The 24,751-nt window shown below is 39.1% G+C and overlaps 2 protein-coding genes across 5 annotated transcripts in view; one reads left to right on the top strand and one right to left on the bottom strand.

Annotated features, from left to right (window-relative positions):
• Window positions 1–2,997: 2,997 nt before the first annotated feature.
• Window positions 2,998–8,174, bottom strand: LOC110441760 (solute carrier family 25 member 44-like). The gene is made up of 6 exons (XM_021485004.1): window positions 8,058–8,174; window positions 5,406–6,372; window positions 4,876–5,023; window positions 3,966–4,093; window positions 3,488–3,677; window positions 2,998–3,098 (listed from the first exon to the last, which is right to left on the bottom strand). Exons 2-5 carry the CDS (start codon window positions 5,940–5,942, stop codon window positions 3,489–3,491), a joined length of 1,002 nt encoding a protein of 333 aa, XP_021340679.1. The 5' UTR covers window positions 5,943–6,372; window positions 8,058–8,174; the 3' UTR covers window positions 2,998–3,098; window position 3,488.
• Window positions 8,175–8,375: 201 nt separating this feature from the next.
• LOC110441759 (cytoplasmic aconitate hydratase-like) overlaps window positions 8,376–24,751 on the top strand; it is a 48,803-nt gene continuing 32,427 nt past the window's right edge. For 3 of the 4 annotated variants that reach the window (XR_002461914.1, XR_002461915.1, XM_021485002.1), the window contains exons 1-9: window positions 8,376–8,407; window positions 10,712–10,798; window positions 11,673–11,841; window positions 14,076–14,213; window positions 17,484–17,597; window positions 22,449–22,518; window positions 22,847–23,030; window positions 23,620–23,759; window positions 24,051–24,222. Coding sequence is in view for 2 of the 4 variants with exons in the window: in XM_021485002.1 (XP_021340677.1) it covers window positions 8,395–8,407; window positions 10,712–10,798; window positions 11,673–11,841; window positions 14,076–14,213; window positions 17,484–17,597; window positions 22,449–22,518; window positions 22,847–23,030; window positions 23,620–23,759; window positions 24,051–24,222 (1,087 nt within the window). In the remaining 2 variants the exon portion in view is untranslated. The remainder of the gene's footprint in view (window positions 8,408–10,711; window positions 10,799–11,672; window positions 11,842–14,075; window positions 14,214–17,483; window positions 17,598–22,448; window positions 22,519–22,846; window positions 23,031–23,619; window positions 23,760–24,050; window positions 24,223–24,751) is intronic. The other variant, XM_021485003.1, reaches the window with a different exon arrangement.

Below are 24,751 nucleotides of genomic sequence, written 5' to 3'. Positions count from 1 at the left end.
TATCCCACTACAGGGCTGATGTTACTCTATACAGTATATATAATACCAAGAATCCATATCCCACTACAGGGCTGATGTTACTCTATACAGTATATATAATACCAAGAATCCATATCCCACTACAGGGCTGATGTTACTCTATACAGTATATATAATACCAAGAATCCATATCCCACTACAGGGCTGATGTTACTCTATACAGTATATATAATACCAAGAATCCATATCCCACTACAGGGCTGATGTTACTCTATACAGTATATATAATACCAAGAATCCATATCCCACTACAGGGCTGATGTTACTCTATACAGTATATATAATACCAAGAATCCATATCCCACTACAGGGCTGATGTTACTCTATACAGTATATATAATACCAAGAATCCATATCCCACTACAGGGCTGATGTTACTCTATACAGTATATATAATACCATGTACAACACACCAGTCACCCCTTCCTTGTAACACTTTCTTTAATTGAACTAAATTAAGCATTATTCTACAACAGTAATGAAACAATTATCCATACTTCTAAACATATATAAATATATAATATATTCTCATTTTTCACATTTACAATCACATTTAAACATATTATTTCTGATATAAAAAATATTTCTTGAACATATTTAAGGTTCATCCTCAAGCACATTAACAACCTTGTGTGTTAAATCTTTCACCCCTATGTAACTCGAGTAGACTCTAACATGCATTGGTATGGATGAGTCCATTATCGTTTACAGTGGTGAAAGGGGTAAGTTTAAATCAAACAACATTTAACCTGTATTAACCAGAAACTTAATAACCTAAAACCTGTGTAAACCAGACTTTTTAGACATAGCTAAACCTGTGTAAACCAGACTTTTTAGACATAGCTAAACCTGTGTAAACTAGACTTTTTAGACATAGATAAACCTGTGTAGAGACCACTAAAGGGAAGGCTAAGAAATGGTCTCTTAACAGAGGTGGTCTCTTAGTAGAGGTTGCCTCTTAGAAGAGGTTGTCTCTTAGCAGAGGTTGTCTCATAGCAGAGGTTGTCTCTTAACAGATTATCTAGATATACTTAAAACTTTTGTGAGGATGAGAAAATGGTAAGCATTGCTCTGGGGCAGATTCAGCTGTATACCTCAGTTTACCCCTCGACATTTAATAGACCAAACTATTAGCTACTAGATACACTTTTAATCTATTTTAGACCATAGGACCAACAGTTGAAGTATCCTCTGCAGACAGTGGATCTGGGTGCAAAGAATTTGGTCGATTTATTCCTGAATAAAACCCATTCAACCTTGTGAATGGGTAGACTTTGAGTAAGCTGGGACTGATATAACAAGGTCACCGTTTCAGCATCAACTTATTCGATAACTTTTAAATGCAACATTTTTGGTCGAAGAGCCTGACATACTTCATAAATCGTAAATATTAATGATGGTCTTGGCAGTCTTTGTAACAGACTTTGTAAGTCTTTGTAAACAAATGTAGACCAACAGGTTTTATATTTCCTATACAAACTTCATAGCTGTAAACCCTCCCACATTGGGAGTGACACTCCCGTCATTTTGACCAAAAATTACCAATCTCCCTTGAAACTTCCTCATTCAAGTTTCAGTCACAGTTCAAGAACTTCCTCTCTCATTGGAAATGTGGTTGAGGGAGATCTCCCTCATTGGAGGTTTCAGAGGTTGTCATGGAAAAATGTTCCAAATAGTCCAACTGTTTGTAATGGGAGCAGAGAGCACTGAGAGCCAGGGCAATAACCATCTGAGTCGTTGCTAGGGTAAGGGGAGGTAATTACACCAGTCTAACCACCAGAGTAAGGGGATGTAACCACATCTGAGGTGGCACTAGGGTAAGGGGAGTTAATAACATCTGTGACGTCACCAGGGTAAGGGGAGGTAATAACATCCGAGTCGTCACCAGGGTAAGGGGAGGTAATAACATCTGTGTCGTCACCAGGGTAAGGGGAGGTAATAACATCAGAGTCGTCACCAGGGTAAGGGGAGGTAATAACATCTGAGTTGTCACCAGGGTAAGGGGAGGTAATAACATCTGTGTCATCACCAGGGTAAGGGACGTTAAATAACATCTGAGTAGTCACCAGGGTAAGGGGAGGTAATAACATCTGAGTCGTCACCAGCGAAAGGGGAGGTAATAACATCTGTGTCGTCAGCAGGGTAAGGGGAATTAATAACATCTGTGTCGTCACCAGGGTAAGGGGAGTTAATAACATCCGTGTCGTCACCAGGGTAAGGGGAGGTAATAACATCTGAGTTGTCACCAGGGTAAGGGGAGGTAATAACATCTGTGACGTCACCAGGGTAAGGGGAGGTAATAACATCTGTGTCGTCACCAGGGTAAGGGGAGGTAATAACATCTGTGTCATCACCAGGGTAAGGGGAGGTAATAATATCTGTGTCGTCACCAGGGTAGGGGAGGTTACAAGAATATGTGAGCATTGTCATCTACACAGTCAGGGGAGGTTACTACTGTGCCGTCTACACTGTCAGGGGAGGTTACTGCTGTGTCGTCTACACAGTCAGGGGAGGTTACTGGTGTGTTATCTACACAGTCAGGGGAGGTAACTGCTGTGTCATCTACACAGTCAGGGAAGGTTACTGCTGTGTCATCTACACAGTCAGGGGAGGTTACTGTTGTGTCATCTACACAGTCAGGGGAGATAACTGCTGTGTCTTCTACAGTCAGGGGAGGTAACCAGTGATGTCACCAGTGTCATCTACACAGTCAGGGGAGGTTACTGCTGTGTCATCCACAGTCAGGGGAGGTTACTGCTGTGTCATCTACAAAGTCAGGGGAGGTTACTGCTGTGTCATCTACACTGTCAGGGGAGGTTACTGCTGTGTCATCTACGGTCAGGGGAGGTAACCAGTGATGTCACCAGTGTCATCTACACAGTCAGGGGAGGTTACTGCTGTGTCCTTTACAGTCAGGGGAGGTTACTGCTGTGTCATTTACAGCCAGGGGAGGTTACTGCTGTGTCATCTACGGACAGGGGAGGTAACCAGTGATGTCACTAGTGTCATCTACACAGTCAGGGGAGGGTACTGCTGTTTCAGGGGAGGTAACCAGTGATGTCACCAGTGTCCTCTACACAGTCAGGGGAGGTTACTGGTGTGTTATCTACACAGTCAGGGGAGGGAACTGCTGTGTCATCTACACTGTCAGGGGAGGTTACTGCTGTGTCATTTACAGTCAGGGGAGGTTACTGCTGTGTCATTTACAGCCAGGGGAGGTTACTGCTGTGTCATCTACGGACAGGGGAGGTAACCAGTGATGTCACCAGTGTCCTCTACACAGTCAGGGGAGGTTACTGGTGTGTTATCTACACAGTCAGGGGAGGTAACAGCTGTGTCATCGACACAGTCAGGGGAGGTTACTGATGTGTCATCTACACAGTCAGGGGAGTTTACTGCTGTGTCATCTACACAGTCAGGGGAGGTTACTGCTGTTTCAGGGGAGGATGTCACCAGTGCACCTGCTCCTTGTACTCGTCCTTGAGGCTGAGGTGTTTAATTGTTGAATAGGAGGTCATGATGAGGAAGCTAAAAGGTACAACATTGATAATGCGCGCTGTGAGTCCCTTGGTGAAGATTCCTAGTCCTTCCTCTCTCCACGTTTTTTTAACAGTGTCCTTGAAATCAGAACGGCCTACCTACAATGTTTAGTCAAAAAGTATTTTAAGATAGAAGAACAACAGCAATTTGTTTCCTTAAATGCTTTACTTTTCATCAAATGTAAAATAATATTCTTTTCTTTTAAAAGTGTCCAAACTACAATGATACAGTGAAGTAGACGGCATAAGTTCTACACTTAAACGATGAAATGGCTACACTGAGAGTTTATAAAAAAACAGACATATTGTAAACTAACCCCACCCTCCAGCGGTGGACAGGGAAATAACATCTTGATATGTGTTCCTACTTGTCATTGAACTATTTACCTGCATTCGGACGCGCACCAATTCCATGGAGTTGGTTATTGTGACAGAGGTAATCCCGGCCATCGACGCCGAGATCCCATGGACCAACGTCTGTGGCACCCAATGTGGACTGGTGGGCACCAGGTTATCTGTGAGAAGTAACACAAGGTAAAATGTTTTATGACGTCAACTCTGTCTTGATGTCCAAGCATAATAAGCTGTATATGGTCTGAATCCCAAGCAACCATGAAGTATGAATCACAGTCGGCCATAAGGTCTAAACCATGAGGTCCGAATTCAATTTAACCATGATGCTTAACCCCAGTGAGACACAATATTTAGGTTCCAGTAAACTCTCAAATCTGAGCCCTTGTACGTAATAAGCCCTTAGCCCTATCCCAGCCAACAATGAGGTTTGAGTCCACTTGAGCCATGTTAAGACAAGAGATTGAAGCCCAAGTAAGCCCCAAGATATCATTCCCGGTAAATTCTCATATCTGAGCCCCAGTAAGCCCTAAGATCTGATCCCCAGTAAACTCTAATATCTGAGCCCTAGGAAGACCTGAGCCCAGACAACAATGAGGTTTGAGCCCAATTGAGACATGTTGTTTTATCCTATTAATACAAGATCTCATTCCCAGTAAATTCTCATATCTGACCCCAGTAAAAACCCTTAGATCTGAGCCCCAACCAACAATGAGGTTTGAGCCCAATTTAACCATTGTTAATCAAACAATCACACATTTGAAAGCATTGACATGGTTTAACAGGTAACCTAAATTATCAGAGAATACTTATTAAAGGGAGATCACTCTGATAATAAAAAACACACAATGTATAAGATATAGTACAAATTCTTAAAACCACACTTCTGTATGGGACTGTTATTGTTTGAAGTTTGAGCGAAATTCTTTCTCTCAACCAAACTTACTAGCATAAAATTCATAAAAAGGCCACCAGAGGGAGCTGCCCAGACCGTACACGGATAGAGATATGAAGTATCCGCGGTAGAAACCACCGACGCCCTCTTTTCGGTACACCTCGGACACGATGGCTTTCACCACATCCACCTTCTTCCCCTACAACACAACAGTAGGTGTTACCAGTCAAGATGATGTCAAAATCATATATAAATCCACAACAGTAGGTGATGTTTGACATCAAGGGAAAACCTTGGGAGGTGAAACAATGGACGACTTTTAGTCATTAGAAAAATTAGATAACATCTGTTCGTGTTGTAACTTTAATTTACAAAGGTTTCCAGAGATTCACAGCATGGATTTCAAGATGTATTTCTTTACAACGATTAGTAACCAATAATTTATCATCAAAAATTTCAACGGAATCCTAATTCTATGAACTAAATAGAAACTCAAGTCCACATGCTGGCTAAGCAATCTAAAAATAACTACAGATTAAGCATATATATCAATGGTGTTGATTTATGTATAAATATATTACCTTCTCCTGTATATGAATTCCTTGTAAACGCTCCAGTTTTACTTTAACTTTGTTAGGCACTGGTTCAGCTCGTTGTTTGTTCTGCCCCAGTAACATCATATGCTGTGATACAATATCAGTCGGCACAGCGATGGTCTGGGAAACAAAACTGGCGGAAAAACCTCCCACAAAACTACTCAGGTAACTTTTGTATTCAAATGTTTGTAGGTTGGCCTGGTTCATCATTATTTGTCTAATGTTTTCATAGATACTAATATAGACTAGAGAGTTAACAGCCTGTATACTATGAACGCCAAACCCACGATAAAGTCCGTTGAGTCCTTCTGTGGCGCGGATTTTGACCAATGCATCAAATGTTCCTTTGTACACATCCTTCCCATGTTGCACCTGTAGCCTCGTTCTGACTAAGGTCAGGGGGTACTGGATGAAGCGGACAAGGAGACTACTTCCCAGAGACATTGGGTAATACTTCCTTTTGTCCATCATGTCCAGCTGGACAATCCGCAACTTCCGTTCTACCACCTCCTCCTCAGACATGGTCAAGGCTGCCACTAGCTCTAGCCTCTAAAGTGGAAACACCTCGTTCAAGTGACTCGGACTGTATTTACACAAAAGTTACATTGCCTTTTTCTTAGCCAATAGTTTTCTCATAATCAGCCTCTTTCAAAAAAAAAGAAGTTATTTTTTGGTCTGAAATATCTTCTAGAAACAAATCAGTGCAATCCTATTTGTCAAAGTACATCCGTGTATTTTGTTTTTACTTTCAGCCATCAGAAATGTTTGTCAAGTCAACATAATGTGATATGATATGCACTTTGTTTATGAATTGGCCTTTAACACTTAATACACTATTTATTTATTTTGTAAACTCCAAGATCTCAAAGTAAATGTCTGTTGCGCACAACTAAGTGGAATCCACAGGCCTAGATTTCTCTGGCTTCCAATCATTCAGTCATATTGATTCTTTCTGAAAAAAAGGAAAACATTAAAGGTTAGAAGTTCTTATCATAACAGTTGTAATTATATAATTATGTAGGTAAGAAGGCAAACCATTTAATAATAGTTAACTATTTTTACAAAGTTTGTACAGAGATAAGGTTCCTGTACGAGTGATGGTTGGTTATCATGATTAACTAACTCAAGTTAGTTAATTTTCAAATTGTATATAGACACGAGGTTTACCGAGTGTCTTTTACAATTTGAAAATTAAATAAAGAGACTTAGATAAACATGATAACCTACCATCACGAGTTTGGGGTTCTTTTTCTCCAATAACATTCAGATTCTATATGGAAAGCCATATGTTTCTTTTGAAAATACACTATGTCGGCTTCCGATGGGGGAGGGGGGAATGCTTGCAGTGAGTCATGACGTCACAATGGAAGATGACGTCGCGAAGCATTGTTATGTGACGTCATAAGTAAAAAATTGACCAATGAAATCACGCCCAAAAATGTTTACCAACTCCAAGCAGGTTTATCGTATGGGATAGCATTAACTCATTCACCCCTACAATTTTAAACTGGACTCGCCCAGTCATTGATTTGGTAAGGTTCAAATGTGACTTTAAGGGTGATTGGGTTAATATCACAAATGAACAGTTCTTGTTTACTTTTATTGCATAAGAAAACAACTACACAGTAGGTTTAGGCATTAAAATCTAGGCTGGTTGACAGTGAAAGACATATTTCTTTAGTTTGTCAAGTTAAAGATAAACCTGATTTGATTTAAGTTTTCAGTAAGTTATCAGTAACTATGTCACTTTTTTCAAGTGCCTCTATTGTCCTTTTTGTGTATCCAGTTGATCCTGAAAAGAAAACGACAGGTGCAGATCTGAACCGAGGCTGACCTCAAGAATATTCTGCACATGCATATCGAAGGGTCCAGATGCACCTAAACTAAAATGCTGAATAGTGTTAGTGGCACTATATCTATATAAAGCAAGGTTGATTCAAATATTTTAGAATATGTTAACTTGTTATATGATTTAGTGGATGTGTGAGAGAAGGACATATTATCATGCTTCATGAAGTGACTCGATATATAGACATTTATTTGTCACAAAACTTGATTGTTCATTGAAGAATATTTCTGCGCCACCTGTTTCAACGGGGATGCCTGAATGCGAACTAAGATTATTCATCCAGAGCTATTCCGAGTGAGCTGAATGGAGAAATCGAATCGATAGCTTTAGAACTAATGTTTTACCGTTGTACGTACACTTACACGACTTTAAACAAAGATTATTGTATAGTGACACATTTCTCCTCCATGGCAAGACCTTGTTCTTGAGTCTTCCATCTAGTTACCACTGAAATACTCTTGTTCTTGAGCCTGCCGGAGTACAATAATGTTAACGAGATATATAAAAACACTCAAAACTATGGTCCCTAATTCATAGAAGCAAATAATGCAGTTTACCACTTAATCCTTAAAGTGCAGGGTGGTGGGGGCTTAACCCTAACCTGTATTAAGTGATCTACACGTGTTCACACAATTGATCGGAATTAGTAGCTGAGAATGTCGTCCTATTGGAGGTTACGAAAATGGAATAGTCCAATGACAACTTGTCAAAGTCTCGGAATCAGCTGATGGGATAGCTGCTCGTCCAACAAAATGGCTTAAAATTAAATAGAATTTTGTTATACTTACAAAAAAATATCTTCGGGTGTCGATGTTTCAACAGATGAACACAGCCTGTCTCAATAGGACTACAACATAACCGCACACCGTGTCTATCGACTTTCAGCCGATGTGTTGACCTTTCAACCACCGGTGAACCGGAAGTTTACTTTCTTCGGAATTTTAAAAAAATGCCCCGCAGTAAATTACTATTACGCGACAGCTAGAAATTAATAATCAATTTCCATTCATAAACTGTAGTGTGCACCAATCAAACTATTTTTAAAATGATATGAAATGGCCGCAAAGCATTATTTAATTCCTCTTTATTGATTTTTAGGCACACGTGACAGGTCCACAGATCAAAATGGCGGAACAAGGTTTGTTATTGATACACTTGCGGAAATACTGTGTTATTGTCTTTGTTTATTGTGTTAAAACTTTGTAAAAATGTTTCAAATGCTCATTGATGTTGTTATTGTTATACACGACGACTGTCTTTGCTGTTCATTTTGATTTGTGATTGAAATACCTATGCTTGTCGATGAAGCAAGATACGTGTTAGGTCAAAGTACAATATATGGTCGAATCGACCTCAAGAATCGAAAGGCCATCAGAAGTCGAGTCGACCCTCATTCTGAAAGACTTAATATAGACTTTTACGCGTCACTTATTCATTTGTGACTGGCGATTATGCATTGTTAACTAAAAAAATATATATTCACCTGCGTTTTATACGATATGAACAAAGTCGTCGCCTTTCATGTCGAGGGACGAGTCTGACACTACAGTCACACTTAGTGACATTACAGTCACACTTAGTGCCTAGATAATGAAATCAGTGTCCAGTGATATTTTCCACTCTTGCGATTACAGGGCCCTTTTCATGTATCTGGTTCAATCAGATTAAAACCGTTTAACCAGAAGAAAACGACAGGCGCATATCTGAACCGAGGCTGCCCTCAGGAATATTTGGCATGTGTATGTAGATTGAGGGGTCCAGATGTGAATTCCCCAGACGTGCCCGACTATTGCTAGCTTGCATTATTTCGTTTTAAAACAAGATCAAGCTACATGTCACTTTTAAGATACGTTTTATAATTTAGTGGACACGTGAAAGAAGAGCGTAATATTCTTGATACATTGTTATCTATTCTCCAAAACAAGATTTCCGTGCAACCTAGGTGTCTGCCTCGAGTTGAAGGGGGCTCTACCTGTACCCATAATATAAATGTATGAAACTTCTCAGAATGACATCTGGGTAAAGCTTGTTTCTAGCATCATAATTATAAAATATTCAACAAATATATGCAATTGTACTCATGAGTAGTGCCTTTCTGTTGACATAATACAATGTAAACGAACGATTTTATGAAAGTTCATGCCATTTTAAGTTTGACACCTCACTTTTCGTCTCCTTAAGGGTCGATACCCGGCCTTTCCGTACCCTTCAATATATTTGAATGCTTTACATATTCATTAGTAGTTTTGACCATTGGCTGGCCATGGCCATTGCATGGCTTGCTGTTTTCCTCGTATTTTATTTTTCTGGTGGAACAGGCAAAAATTGCTTAAAATGTATTATGTTATTACCAGTATTACATTTCATCAAGGCTTTTCTATGTGATCTGCATTTTATTGTAGCAAAAGTCTTGAAATACCCAAGTTGAACACTTTGTCTATCATCAAGTTCTGAAAGGTGATGTAATAAGATAATTATCTAGAGTCGAGCGTTTAGGCTTGACTCTTCATCAGGGCCTGAACGATCAACACTCTTATGTAACATTATTAGCTCACCTGCCTGAAGGGCAAGTGAGCTAATGTCATGGTGCGGTGTCTGTTGTCCGTCCGTCGTCCGTCAACTTTTCTTTTAAACAACTTCTCCTGGAGAACTAACAGGCCTAGAGTCATGATATTTGGCTGAAAGCTTCCTGGGATAGAGGTGACAAAGTTTGAGAATGAAAATGACTTTGACCTACTTTCAAGGTCTCAGGGGTCAAATATGATGAACACTTCAAGCGACTTAAAAACTGAAAGATATTGAATATTCATATCTGGCTGATAGCTTCCTGGAATAGAGCCCAACAAAGTTTGAAAATGAAAATAACCTTGACTTACTTTCAAGGTCACAATTTGAAAGATCAGAAAAATCAGGGAAAGAATGTGGAAATACCCTTCAAATTGAAGAATTGAGATGTATAGAATCTTCATATTTGGCTGGTGGCTTCCTGGGATAGAGTCCGACAAAGTGTAAAAAAGAAAATGACTTTGACCTACTTACAAGGTCACAGTGGTCAAATATGTCAAGCAACAGCTTCTTCTGAATAATCATAGAGCATAGTTTTATAATATTTAGATGGTAGCTTCCTGGGATGGTGCCTGACAAAATACTGTAGATCTCCTTATAAGGTTCTGAAAAAAAAAAGCATAGAATCATATAATAATATTTGGCCGGTAGTTTCAACAGATAGAGCCGACAAAGTTTGTGAGTGAAATATTTGTATTACAGGATAATATTTAATGAGAATATTTTGCAATGACTACTTAAATATTCCGGTGAGCGATACAGGCCCTTTGCACACATACAAAATCATAGTCCAGGAGTAAAAGGAAGACTAAATGGAAAAAAGGGTGTACAAATTGTAAATGATATCCATCACTATAAATATGATTTCTGTCGGCAGGCTACAGTCAGCTCAGAGAGAACATTTCTATAGAAGGCAAGGATTTTTCCTTCTTCAACCTTTCTGCCCTCAACGACAGTCGCTATGGTAAGTCAGTCAACCTTTCAGCCCTCAACGACAGTCGCTATGGTAAGTCAGTCACCCTTACTGCCCTTAACGACAGTCGCTATGGTAAGTCAGTCAACCTTACTGCCCTCAACGACAGTCGCTATGGTAAGTCAGTCACCCTTACTGCCATTAATGACATTCGCTATGGTAGGTCTATGGTATACTGATGTAGCGGCACAGGTCAGTACATTTCATTCTTTAACAGGGCTTGCGATCCTTTTGTTATGTAATATGTAATGAAGTTTCCTAAAACAGAAAAATAATTTAATAGATGCGAGAGATTTAAAGAGAAGTAAACTTAACAGTAGAATTGAAATACAATGTAATATGTGCATATATTTGCATTTGGCAGGGTTAGACACTAACTGTTTTTACTTGGTAGTCCAACGGACTAATAGAGTAGATTATTTACTAAAACAGATAATATTGTTTTAACAATTTTTTTCCAAAGGACCATTTAATTTAGGTCAGGTAGTTCACTGAAGTCCACTGGTCTTGTACCAAAGGTCTTTAGTGTTAGTGTTGAACCCTAGGCCTGTTTGGTGTAGTGAAAGAGCATTTCAAATGGTTGAGGTGATAGTGGTGGCAATTTTAATAACTACTGCTTCTAATGATGAGTGATAATGGCTTATAATGTTTAAGAGGCTTTGAAGGCAAGAAGGCCTTGACAATATGTCTAAATTTAAATGTCTTTTAAAATATGATGACCTTGAAAATGGGCCAGTTTCGAAAATTGGCGTTATCCTGGTAATCTCTGCTAAAAAAACAAAATAAGAGTAAAACAAATCTTAAATCTGTGTCAAAGATTTTAGGGTATGACTAATCTAAATTTTAACAAATTATTTTATTGAAGACAAGCTGCCATTTTCTATACGAGTGTTGCTGGAATCGGCCATCCGTAACTGTGACGGTTTCCAGGTCAAAAAAGGAGACGTGGACAATATCCTTAACTGGGAGAAAAATCAGGGAAAGAATGTGGAAATACCCTTCAAACCCTCCAGGGTGATACTGCAGGATTTCACGTAAGTTTTCTAGGTCAAGGTCAGCTGTGTTTCTAATAAATGACTATCTTAAGATGAAGTCTTCTTGGTCAAGGTCAAAGTTCGAACCTCACAAGTCATGCTAAACATTAGTATTCAAGGTCAAGGTTAAATTTAAACCTGCCAGGGTCATACTGCAGGACTTAACATAAAGTCGTCTTGATCAATGCCAAACTGTTCTGAGTGTCAAACTTCAACCAACCCAAGGTCACGTTGAGGATGTCACATAAATCTTCTAACAGGTCATGGTCAAACTTTGAACTTTGCAAGGTCATTCTGCAGGATTTCACATATATCTTCCTTCATACTTGAGAAAATTTGAAATAAAACTTATTGGAACCGGCCCATTGAAGTATCTGAAAAGCCTGAAGAAAGTATGATATATGGTTCAGTTTTCCATAATGTGGGGTTTAATTTTACCGACAACTAATTGATGATAAAATAAATGACTGGAGTTCAGTGATCCTTGAGATCTGGGATGGAGAGATCAGAGCTACATCTGGGATGGAGAGATCAGAGCTAGATCTTGGATGGAGAGATCAAAGCTAGATCTGGGATGGAGAGATCAGAGCTAGATCTGGGATGAAGAGATCAGAGCTAGATCGGGGATGGAGAGATCAGAGTTAGATCTTGGATGGAGATATCAGAGCTAGATCTGGGATGTTGAGATCAAAGCTAGATCGAGGATGGAGAGATCAGAGCTAGATCTGGGATGGAGAGATCAGAGCTAGATCTGGGATGTTGAGATCAGAACTAGATCTGGGATGTTGAGATCAGAGCTAGATAGTGGATGGAGAGATCAGAGCTAGATCTGGGATGTTGAGATCAGAGCTAGATCGAGGATGGAGAGATCAGAGCTAGATCTGGGATGGAGAGATCAGAGCTAGATCTGGGATGTTGAGATCAGAACAAGATCTGGGATGGAGATATCAGAGCTAGATCTAGGATGTTGGGATCAGAACTATATCTGGAATGGAGAGATCAGAACTAGGTCTGGGATGTTGAGATCAGAACTAGATCTGGGATTGAGAGATCAGAGCTAGATCTGGGATGAAGAGCTGGAAATATTGCCTGCTAATTAAAGTACCACTGACAGGTTATTATTAGTGCAAGTCGTTATTAATTTATTTCAATTCGCCCAAAGAAAAGAAATGTGAACTATTAGGGCTGTCATGCTAGTGATTACATAAAGGGGAATTTCTCCCCCTAAAAATACCCTTTATTTGAGGATAATTCCTGATAAACAGTTATAGTTCCCTAAATCAAGATTCATTTCAATATATTTTATATAGTTATATTTCCATCACCATGTATTATTCTCTATTTCAATATGTAATACATGTAACAAATATGTTTACACCCCTAGTAGAACCATTAGATAATGCCTAGACTGAAATAACTCAAACATAGATTACAGGTGTTAGATGTGAGATACAAAGTGCTAGGCTGTGGCCTTAAATAAAGAACAGGAATCAAATTGTTTGAAACATTTAAGAGTAGAAAAAGCTTGTAGCAGTCCATGCGAAATACACATTTTCTAACCGAACATTCGGTCAGGTAACTATCCCAAGCTTACCGGACATTCGGTCAGGTAACTATCCCAAGCTTACCGGACATTCGGTCAGGTAACTATCCCAAGTTTACCGGACATTCGGTCAGGTAACTATCCCAAGCTTACCAGACATTCGGTCAGGTAACTATCCCAAGCTTACCAGACATTCAGTCAGGTAACTATCCCAAGCTTACCGGACATTCAGTCAGGTAACTATCCCAAGCTTGCCGGACCTAAACAACTTTTACAGGACATTTTAGTCAGATTATTTGAAATACTTACTAGTCCGAAGAAAATGAAAAATGAACTTACAAAAATTGTTCGATGTGTAAGATAATTGAATGAAAACATTACCTGGGTTTGGTTTTGGCAGTGGTTTGCCGGGTTTTTCCCCACTCACGAAGCATTATTCTTCACTCCATCAATGTCAATACAGGTTACCACAGCGCTTGACTGCACTGAACATTACAGAGGCATTTAAAACGCTTAAGTGACTTGACTCAAGATGACTCTAAGGTAGAAAACATATGCCAGACATTTGGTCTAGAATTACAATATTGATTGCTGGACCGGTAGTAATTTTTACCAGACATGTACGTCGCAACGTACTGTTGTAGGGATTTTTCCTCTTAATTCTTATTGACAAACTGTTTATTACTTACAGAGGCGTACCAGCTATAGTGGACTTCGCAGCGATGCGTGACGCTGTCAAGCGACTCGACGGTGACCCCAACAAAATCAACCCTGTGTGTCCAGTCGACCTTGTCATTGACCATTCAATCCAAGTGGATGTTGCCCGAAGGTGGGTTCTCACATCTTACCTAATGGCACATAGTTATTATAGCTTATTTAAAATCATATACACATTCTGCTGCATGACTAGTTTGCGCGGGGCAAGAGACCATTTCTGGCATAAAAGCAGAAAAGTAAGTACCTAGTCCTTAACAACTTTCAAATGTTTATCTAGGCAGAGATGGTTATCTAGGCAGGGATGTTTATCTAGGCAGAGATGTTTATCTAGGCAGGGATGTTTATCTAGGCAGAGATGATTATCTAGGCAAGGATGTTTATCTAGGCAGGGATGTTTATCTAGGCAGAGATGTTTATCTAGGCAGGGATGATATCTAGGCAGAGATGATTATCTCGGCAGAGATGTTTATCTAGGCAGAGATGCTAGGCAAAGATGTTTATCTAGGCAGAGATGTTTATCTAGGCAGAGAAATTTGTAAAGACAGCAGCAGTGACAACAGGTATATACACACAGGTACACCAACACAGGTACACCCACACAGGTACACCCACACAGGTACACCAACACAGGTACACCCACACAGGTACACACACACAGGTACACACACACAGGTACACACACACAGGTACACCCACACAGGAACACACACAGGTACACACACAGGTACACACACACAGGTACACACACACAGGTACACACACAGGTACACACACAGGTACACCCACACAGGTACACACACACAAGTACACACACACAGGTACACCCACACAGGTACACCCACACAGGTACACATACACAGGTACACCCACACAGGTACACACACACAGGTACACACTAACACAAACGTAGGAGCATTTGAAGCAACATTAAGTTTGTGTATTTAGGATGTCCAGATTTTGTTTATTTTTGTAAATTCTGGACTTTCATTTGAAATTGATGTTTTGAACACCGTCCGACAACCTATTGGATAGCTGAATGTAAATCTACCAATAAAGACCAGTATATGAAATAAAACTTGTATATGGAACCGTGATTGAAAGCCTGGATTACTTTATATTGTGACTAACAACACCCTTACAGGACATGCGCATGCGATTGTAATTTTCCTAGAAACCTGGTCACAATATTTTCCAAATATAGTTTGGTTATTTGTTCAGGCAGATTCTGTATTTTCTTCTTTTTGAAAGAGTTATGGTATTGTCCTTAGTTAATATAAGAGCTGAAGGCTACACATGTCATCGATGTTAATTATCATTTATTGGTTGTCTCCCTTTCTGATAAACAAGACAAATTGTAACAGTCCTAGTTCCATGGTTTGTATTCAGGCTACACATGTCATCAATGTTAATTAGCATTTATTGGTTGTCTCCCTTTCTGATAAACAGTCCTAGTTCCATGGTTTGTACTCTGGTTGTTTTAGTACATCTTTGATTCATTACATAAATTGTCCACGTCATACATTTTGAATCCGTCTGAGATGTCTTGGTGAAATTATAATATTATCAAAAAGGGTGTTTAGTTTGCTGTAACTAGGTCACTGTGTACATGAGATCCTGTGCATTGTTTGTGTTCAAATGTTCAAAGCCTTGTTTGTGATACAAATGTTCAAAGCCTTGTTTGTGATATAAATGTTCAAAGCCTTGTTTGTGATACAAATGTTCTAAGCCTTGTTGTGATACAAATGTTCAAAGCCTTGTTTGTGATACAAATGTTCAAAGCCTAACCTGTTCCGCCCTTGTTGATCAAACTTCCTGTACTTTTGTATCCTGGGAAGGCGGAGAAATTTCACATACAGAACTTGGGCTGCTTAATCACAATACTTTATACAGAATTATGACGCTTTGCTGAATTTGACACTGAAGATTTCCGGATCTTAATTTCCTTATTATTTCATTTACATTCACAAATCTTGCTATTTATGTGCGTTTTAGGCAGCGTGGTAGGATACTGTAATTGGGTGCATAAAGTGATATATCTTTTTATTCATCCATCTGTCCATCCACTTAATTCTTCATCAGACTCCTTCAGTCACTGAACACTGTCACTACATGATATGTGAGAGACAAATGTAATTCTGTCCCCTTAGATGATGGTGAAGGTTTTAGAGGTGCATGCTGTAGCGAAGATGACATGCAGATCACTCTGTCAGCATCTGTGGTGTCACGATCGTTGGTAGTGACATTGGTTGCATCGTCAGCACAAAGATTGCCATGATTTCATTAAACTTCATACAAGTGTTTGGTATGGCAAATTGCATTGCCTTGAACAAGTTCGTGTTTCAGATTTCTACGTTTAAGGTCAAGGTCACTGTTACTTTAAAAAAAAAACACACACTTTGTCATCACTCTAGCGACTGCATTCCTCAACAGTATTTCATGAAACTTGATACAAGTGTTTGGTATGACAATCAATGCCTTGAACAATTTGCGCTTTGGGTTACAGTGTGAAAGTTCAAGGTCACTGTTACTATTTTTAGAAAAACTTTGTCATCCACATTCCTCAACAGATTTGATAAAATTGTTTACCATGACAATACCTTCAACAGATGCAGTCGCTAGAGCAGTTACTGTTACATCATTGGATTTTCTATTCATTTCCTCATATATGGCACACAATGTGTGAATGCGAGGGGATTTGTATCACTTGTGATGCCTTGTTCACTGTAGATTTCCCTGCTAGTCTTACATACTATATCACTAATAATAAAGTCAACACAACCTGTAGATTTGTAGGTCAGGGAATTAATGGAAAGTGATTCTGCTTGATGTTCTATAAAAAATCGTAACCATATATTTCCAACTGATCTTTAAGTTTTTTTCATCATGGGACTGAAACATTTAACTGGTTCCCTTTCCAAAGGATTATTTTCATGCTCCTTCAACATAGAGTGCCCTGAAATTCTCTGATAACATTTCCTTGGCTCCTCAATCCAATCGGGGATAACTCATAAAAAAACAGTTTACTGTTTCCATGTGATATTTTCATGGATTCCACAATCTCTGTAACAGATCATTTTGTTTCTTGGCAGGATTTTCCCAAACTTGTTACTATGGTAATCCAAAATGTTCTCGAAAAGACGGAGACACAGCCTTGAAAAAGCTGTTTATTGCTTTACATCTATATGGGATGACACATTTTTTAAAACTTTCATGTAAATAAGCGAAACATTATTGTTATATACATGTACCTGATTTCTGATAAATAAATTTTTGTTTTTATTTAAATTTTTAGCAGTTTTTATACCAAAAACATAGGATAATATTTTTTCTTATTTTCCTCTGGTCTCATTGAATATAACCTTCAGTCTGGTTTCTCTTGTAGTCTGTTGAATTCTCCCAACCCTGGCGGAGGTCAAAGGTCAGGTACAGCCTCTTGCTCGCAGTGTTCTCTACTTAAAAGACAGACCTATACTTGTCCTGGACAACAGAGGGCAGGGTTAGTACCATAGCTGTAATTTACTCTACCTCTAAAGGGCATGAAGCTTTAATAGCAGTGCTATAAAAACTTGCTGTGCTATAAATAGCTTGCAATTCTATAAATAAACTTGCAGTGCTTGAAATAATTCTTTTTTGCACATCCTTATTTTCTGATTTGAACTTTAAATGTGCATTTTCATTTCAAATTCAAGCAACACTTGCAAATGAAAATGATAGACATTTCAAAATGCTGATAATGTAGACAGACTTTCATCACATAGATATCTATGGTAAAGTTTTGACTCCAACATCTCTCACACAATTCAGCAGCTTTGTCTCGTGATAGAGGAATAGCTTTGTCTCGTGGTAGAGGAATAGCTTTGTCTCGTGATAGAGGAATAGCTTTGTCTCGTGATAGAGGAATAGCTTTGTCTCGTGGTAGAGGAATAGCTTTGTCTCGTGGTGGAGGAATAGTTTTGTCTTGTGATAGAGGAATAGTTTTGTCTCGTGATAGAGGAATAGCTTTGCCTCGTGACAGAGGAATAGCTTTGTCTCGTGATAGAGGAATAGTTTTGTCTTGTGATAGAGGAATAGTTTTGTCTCGTGGTGGAGGAATAGTTTTGTCTCGTGGTGGAGGAATAGTTTTGTCTTGTGGTGGAGGAATAGTTTTGTCTTGTGATAGAGGAATAGTTTTGTCTTGTGATAGAGGAATAGTTTTGTCTTGTGATAGAGGAATAGTTTTGTCTCGTGACAGAGGAATAGCTTTGTCTTGTTGTGGGGGAATAGTTTTGTCTCGTGGTAGAGGAATAGCTTTGTCTCGTGATAGAGGAATAGCTTTGTCTCGTGGTAGAGGAATAGCTTTGTCTCGTGATAGAGGAATAGCTTTGTCTCGTGATAGAGGAATAGCTTTGTCTTGTGGTGGAGGAATAGTTTTGTCTCGTGATAGAGGAATAGCTTTGTCTCGTGATAGAGGAATAGCTTTGTCTCGTGGTAGAGGAATAGCTTTGTCTCGTGGTGGAGGAATAGTTTTGTCTTGTGATAGAGGAATAGTTTTGTCTCGTGATAGAGGAATAGCTTTGCCTCGTGACAGAGGAATAGCTTTGTCTCGTGATAGAGGAATAGTTTTGTCTTGTGATAGAGGAATAGTTTTGTCTCGTGGTGGAGGAATAGTTTTGTCTTGTGGTGGAGGAATAGTTTTGTCTTGTGATAGAGGAATAGTTTTGTCTTGTGATAGAGGAATAGTTTTGTCTTGTGATAGAGGAATAGTTTTGTCTCGTGACAGAGGAATAGCTTTGTCTTGTTGTGGGGGAATAGTTTTGTCTCGTGGTAGAGGAATAGTTTTGTCTCGTGATAGAGGAATAGCTTTGTCTCGTGGTAGAGGAATAGCTTTGTCTCGTGGTAGAGGAATAGCTTTGTCTCGTGATAGAGGAATAGCTTTGTCTCGTGATAGAGGAATAGCTTTGTCTCGTGATAGAGGAATAGCTTTGTCTTGTTGTGGGGGAATAGTTTTGTCTCGTGATAGAGGAATAGTTTTGTCTCGTGATAGAGGAATAGCTTTGTCTCGTGGTAGAGGAATAGCTTTGTCTCGTGGTAGAGGAATAGCTTTGTCTCGTGATAGAGGAATAGCTTTGTCTCGTGATAGAGGAATAGCTTTGTCTTGTTGTGGGGGAATAGTTTTGTCTCGTGATAGAGGAATAGTTTTGTCTCGTGATAGAGGAATAGCTTTGTCTTGTTGTGGGGGAATAGTTTTGTCTCGTGATAGAGGAATAGTTTTGTCTCGTGATAGAGGAATAGCTTTGTCTCGTGGTAGAGGAATAGCTTTGTCTCGTGGTAGAGGAATAGCTTTGTCTCGTGATAGAGGAATAGCTTTGTCTCGTGATAGAGGAATAGCTTTGTCTCGTGATAAAGGAATAGCTTTGCCCCGTTGTGGGGGAATAGTTTTGTCTCGTGATAGAGTAATAGCTTTGTCTTGTTGTGGGGGAATAGTTTTGTCTCGTGATAGAGGAATAGTTTTGTCTCGTGATAGAGTAATAGCTTTGTCTTGTTGTGGGGGAATAGTTTTGTCTCGTGATAGAGGAATAGTTTTGTCTCGTGATAGAGTAATAGCTTTGTCTTGTTGTGGGGGAATAGTTTTGTCTCGTGATAGAGGAATAGTTTTGTCTCGTGATAGAGTAATAGCTTTGTCTTGTTGTGGGGGAATAGTTTTGTCTCGTGATAGAGGAATAGTTTTGTCTCGTGATAGAGTAATAGCTTTGTCTTGTTGTGGGGGAATAGTTTTGTCTCGTGATAGAGGAATAGCTTTGTCTCATGATTGAGGAATAGCTTTGTCTTGTGATAGAGGAATAGTTTTGTCTCGTGACAGAGGAATAGTTTTGTCTTGTGATAGAGGAATATTTTTTGTCTTGTGGTAGGGGAATAGTTTTGTCTCGTGACAGAGGAATTGTTTTGTCTCATGACAGAGGAATAGTTTTGTCTCGTTGTGGGGGAATAGCTTTGTCTCGTGATAGAGGAATAGCTTTGTCTCGTGATAAAGGAATAGTTTAGTCTCGTGATAGAGGAATAGTTTTGTCTCTTGATAGAGGAATAGTTTTGTCTCGTGATAAAGGAATAGCTTTGCCTCGCTGTGGGGGAATAGTTTTGTCTTGTTGTGGGGGAATAGTTTTGTCTCATGATAGAGGAATAGCTTTGTTTCGTGATAGAGGAATAGTTTTGTCTCGTGGTAGAGGAATAGCTTTGTCTGGTGATAGAGGAATAGCTTTGTCTCGTGATAGAGGAATAGCTTTGTCTTGTTGTGGGGGAATAGTTTCTCGTGATAGAGGAATAGCTTTGTCTTGTGGTAGAGGAATATTTTTTGTCTCGTGGTAGGGGAATAGTTTTGTCTCGTGACAGAGGAATAGTTTTGTCTCGTGGTGGAGGAATAGTTGTGTCTCGTGGTAGAGGAATAGTTGTGTCTCGTGGGGGAGGAATAGTTTTGTCTTGGATAGAGGAATAGTTTTGTCTCGTGGTGGAGGAATAGTTTTGTCTCGTGATAGAGGAATAGTTTTGTCTCGTGATAGAGGAATTGTTTTGTCTCGTGGGAGAGGAATAGTTTTGTCTCGTGATAGAGGAATAGCTTTGTCTTGGATAGAGGAATTGTTTTGTCTCGTGGGGGAGGAATAGTTTTGTCTCGTGGTAGAGGAATAGTTTTGTCTCGTGGGGGAGGAATATTTTTGTCTCGTGATAGAGGAATAGCTTTGTCTTGGATAAAGGAATAGTTTTGTCTCGTGGGGGAGGAATAGTTTTGTCTCGTGGTAGAGGAATAGTTTTGTCTCGTGGGGGAGGAATATTTTTGTCTCGTGATAGAGGAATAGCTTTGTCTTGGATAAAGGAATAGTTTTGTCTCGTGGGGGAGGAATAGTTTTGTCTCGTGATAGAAGAATAGCTTTGTCTAGTGACAGAGGAATTGTTTTGTCTCGTGATAAAGGAATAGTTTTGTCTCGTGATAGAGGAATAGTTTTGTCTCGTGGTAGAGGAATAGTTTTATCTCGTGGGGGAGGAATAGTTTTGTCTCGTGATAGAAGAATAGCTTTGTCTAGTGACAGAGGAATTGTTTTGTCTCGTGATAAAGGAATAGTTTTGTCTTGTGATAGAGGAATACTTTTGTCTCATGGTGGAGGAATAGTTTTGTCTCGTGGTGGAGGAATTGTTTTGTCTTGTGGTGGAGGAATTGTTTCAGTTTAACAACAACTTTAATGTTTGTCGTGTTTTATCATCTACAGCCTGTTGGTTGTAACATCAGAGAACTTCATATCTGAGATGTCAAAAATATTGAAGTATTTTAACTACATTAATCAGGGTGAAAGCAAATTAAGCTGCATAGCAAAAGACAACCATAATTTAACCAACTGGTATTAATCAAAACACGAAAAAAAATCACTTTAGATTTTCATATGAAACACAGCTGGTATACAGTGACCTCCCCTTGACTGTGTATAACTGTTGTCGAGCTGGGCCCGGGAACTAACACTGTTCAGAAGTCAGATCCCAACAACCATTGGAGTTAAGGCTTTCAATTCTGGTGTGCCTTTTTACGTCAGATTAATTTTGTAGATACCTTAATTGCGCTGTTTTGTCAGAAATAATTTGAAGATAAAAAAGTTTCGGATTCACTTTTACAATTTTTGGCAGTTGTCCAAACCTGTACATTTTGTACAAGTTAACTTTAAAATCTCATTTAGTTAGTCCTCTCATTATGGTGTTCTCTGATGACTTGTGTTTGTCCAGAATTCCCTTCCCCTAAAAACTTGACCAGGTGTGACCCTTGACCTAGACCTCTGACCTTTGACCTCCTGCCTTTCTCCTCACCATTATCCTCTCTAGTACAGTATATGTGTTACTGTGATAAGTTTATTTGTACCTTGTCCTGAGTTTATAATACTGTTGATTTAGTGCAGTATCATTAAATCACACACAGACTGTACGAACATAATGATGGCCATAGAAAACTGAGTAACACATTACAGGATTAATTCTACTGTAACAGTAATATTGTCCAATCGGCAGTCAGAATTTGGTAATGTGACTGATTAGAGCTTTGTTAACCAATACAAGGTATACACATTTTCAACTCAGTTTTTTTCTAAGGTGAATTAATAGATATCATTTGGCTGGATTTGACAGTGTTAGTAAAAGTGCTGATTTAAAGACAAAAACAAAAATGTTTTTGTGCCCTAAAATAATGACAGATAATATGTTGGTAAAATCAGGTGTCGGTAGACTCAGATGTCAGTTAAGTCAGATGTCGGTAAACTCAAGTTTTCTCTGTATTTAAACAAATCACAAGTAAAATTTATTGATGATGATTTTGTAAGATTGCTGTTTTATGTTTTAGTGTTGACGCATTAGAAAAAAATCAAGAGCTGGAATTTGAAAGAAACGTGGAGCGCTTTGTCTTCCTCAAGGTAAGGTGACAGAAACAATGTACATGGAGTGATACTACACACGTTACATAAACATCATTTATGTGATGGCTTTATGACACTGCATAACACGGTATTCATATGAGAAATCTTTTTATGAAGTCTTTTCATATATTCCTTTGTTTAACTGAACCAGAAATGTACTAAATGGTATGTTTCATTGTTTTGCTAATCTGGTGACATTTTTGTTTATTTTGAAGTCATTGTTGATTTTGATTTATTCACGGGTTATTTTTAATCAAAAGTATTTTTGAAAATTTAACAGATGATGAATTTGTATTGATTTGACAGTACTTCATGTCTTTTTCAGTGGGGAGCCAAGGCCTTAGAAAATATGGTGATTGTCCCCCCTGGTTCAGGAATTGTCCACCAGGTGAACCTGGAATATTTGGCTAAAGTGGTGTTTGATTCTGACAATATTCTCTACCCAGACAGTCTGGTGGGTACCGATTCTCACACCACGATGATCAACGGGCTCGGTATAGTCGGCTGGGGTAGGTTCCTACGAATACTTGATATATTTGTTTGGAAGTTTAAAACAAATTATTGTTTGAACCCTCAGTGTCCTAGTTACGAGGTCTCAAAATAATTGTCATGTAAATAAAACAATATCAAGCATAGCTGTAGAGATAACTTTTGGCAGTTGCTAGCAGAAAAACCGAAGTAGAAGAGTATTTATCTTGTCAAGCCAAGTGAGGCTGTGAGTGATTTGTCACTATTTTTTCCTCTTTTTGAAAATTTTGGAGATACAAAAATGACTTATGAATTATGATCCTTGATAAAATTTGTTATAAGTTTTAGTGGTTACCGTAATCAAACTAAGATGTAGAAATCTGTAACAGACTAAGGTGTAGAGGTCTGTGACGGGTAATTGTATACAAACTGAGTGGTCAGTGTGTCGTTACAGGTGTAGAGGTCTGTGACGGGTAATTGTATATAAACTGAGTGGTCAGTCTGTTGTTCAAGTGTAGAGGTCTGTGACGGGTAATTGTATATAAACTGAGTGGTCAGTGTGTCGTTACAGGGGTAGAGGTCTGTGACGGGTAATTGTATACAAACTGAGTGGTCAGTCTGTCGTTACAGGTGTAGGAGGGATAGAGGCTGAAGCGGTTATGTTAGGACAAGCCATCAGTATGGTCCTACCACAGGTGGTCGGATACAGACTGACCGGGGTCGTCAACCCTCTGGTCACCTCGACTGATGTTGTACTGACCATCACAAAGGTAAGGCCACCTTATACTGACCCTGTATATTTAAATGTTACATTCATGTGTTAATGTTAGTCCCACATTTATTCCTGTGTTTCTCCTCCTTATTTTATTTGTCCTGTTGAAATTCCGGAGATTCTCTTTAAACGGCATGTCCACATGTCTGTCTACCTGATTTGTTTCCCAGTCCTAACTTTGCTTGTTGTCACCATCAGACGGTGTGTTCCTGTTATACTGACTGGCATGACTCTCATTCCAAATTACAGGAATGTGTTATTCACATAAAGAGTTGGATTATTATTTTAGAACCTGAGACAGATTGGGGTTGTTGGAAAGTTTGTGGAGTTTTTCGGGCCCGGTGTGGAGCATCTGTCCATCGCTGACCGTGCTACGATCTCCAACATGTGTCCCGAGTATGGGGCCACCATCGGGTTCTTCCCTGTGGACGAGAAAAGTCTGGACTATCTACAACAGACAGGTATAGTCTCCGTGATAAAAAATATGATATAAAGATATGATTGTTAGACAAAACAATAATTGCAAGATGGAAATAGAAATGAAAATTAGAGAATTCAACTATGACCCATTAGCTGTGTGTTCTGCCTTGTATAGCGTAGAATGTCTGTAATCTAGAAACCTGTGTAAAGTGGACCTTTAACAAGGGCACACTCTATACCACCCTGTGTAATATGAACCTGTGTAATCTGGAAAACTCTTTGCCAAACAGCCCCATATTGTTTTAACAGGTAACAATATTTTTGTGAGTGTGTACATCATCATTTTAACAAAATATCCAGAAGCGTAGTTTTACCTTGCTACATTAGAGAAGGGACATTGCCTTTATCTCTCAGTCCACCTATACATATCACATCTTTATTAGTGAAGGGGCCTTTATCTCTCAGACCACCTATACATATCACATCTTTATTAGTGAAGGGGCCTTTATCTCTCAGTCCACCTATACATATCACATCTTTATTAGTGAAGGGGCCTTTATCTCTCAGTCC

Source organism: Mizuhopecten yessoensis, unplaced genomic scaffold (genome assembly GCF_002113885.1).
Source record: "Mizuhopecten yessoensis strain PY_sf001 unplaced genomic scaffold, ASM211388v2 scaffold716121, whole genome shotgun sequence".
NCBI lineage: Eukaryota > Metazoa > Mollusca > Bivalvia > Pectinida > Pectinidae > Mizuhopecten > Mizuhopecten yessoensis.
The sequence above is the reverse complement of the archived record's forward strand: the minus strand, read 5'-3'. Positions and strand labels throughout refer to the sequence as shown.

Coding starts and splice junctions, on each gene's coding strand:
- LOC110441760 (XM_021485004.1), bottom strand. CDS start 5,942: ATGTCTGAGGAGGAGGTGGTAGAACGGAAGTTGCGGATTGTCCAGCTG. Junction 5,024..5,405: donor GAATTCATATACAGGAGAAG/GTAATATATTTA, acceptor GTTGTGTTGTAG/GGGAAGAAGGTGGATGTGGT. Junction 4,094..4,875: donor TTTTTATGAATTTTATGCTA/GTAAGTTTGGTT, acceptor TACTTCTCACAG/ATAACCTGGTGCCCACCAGT.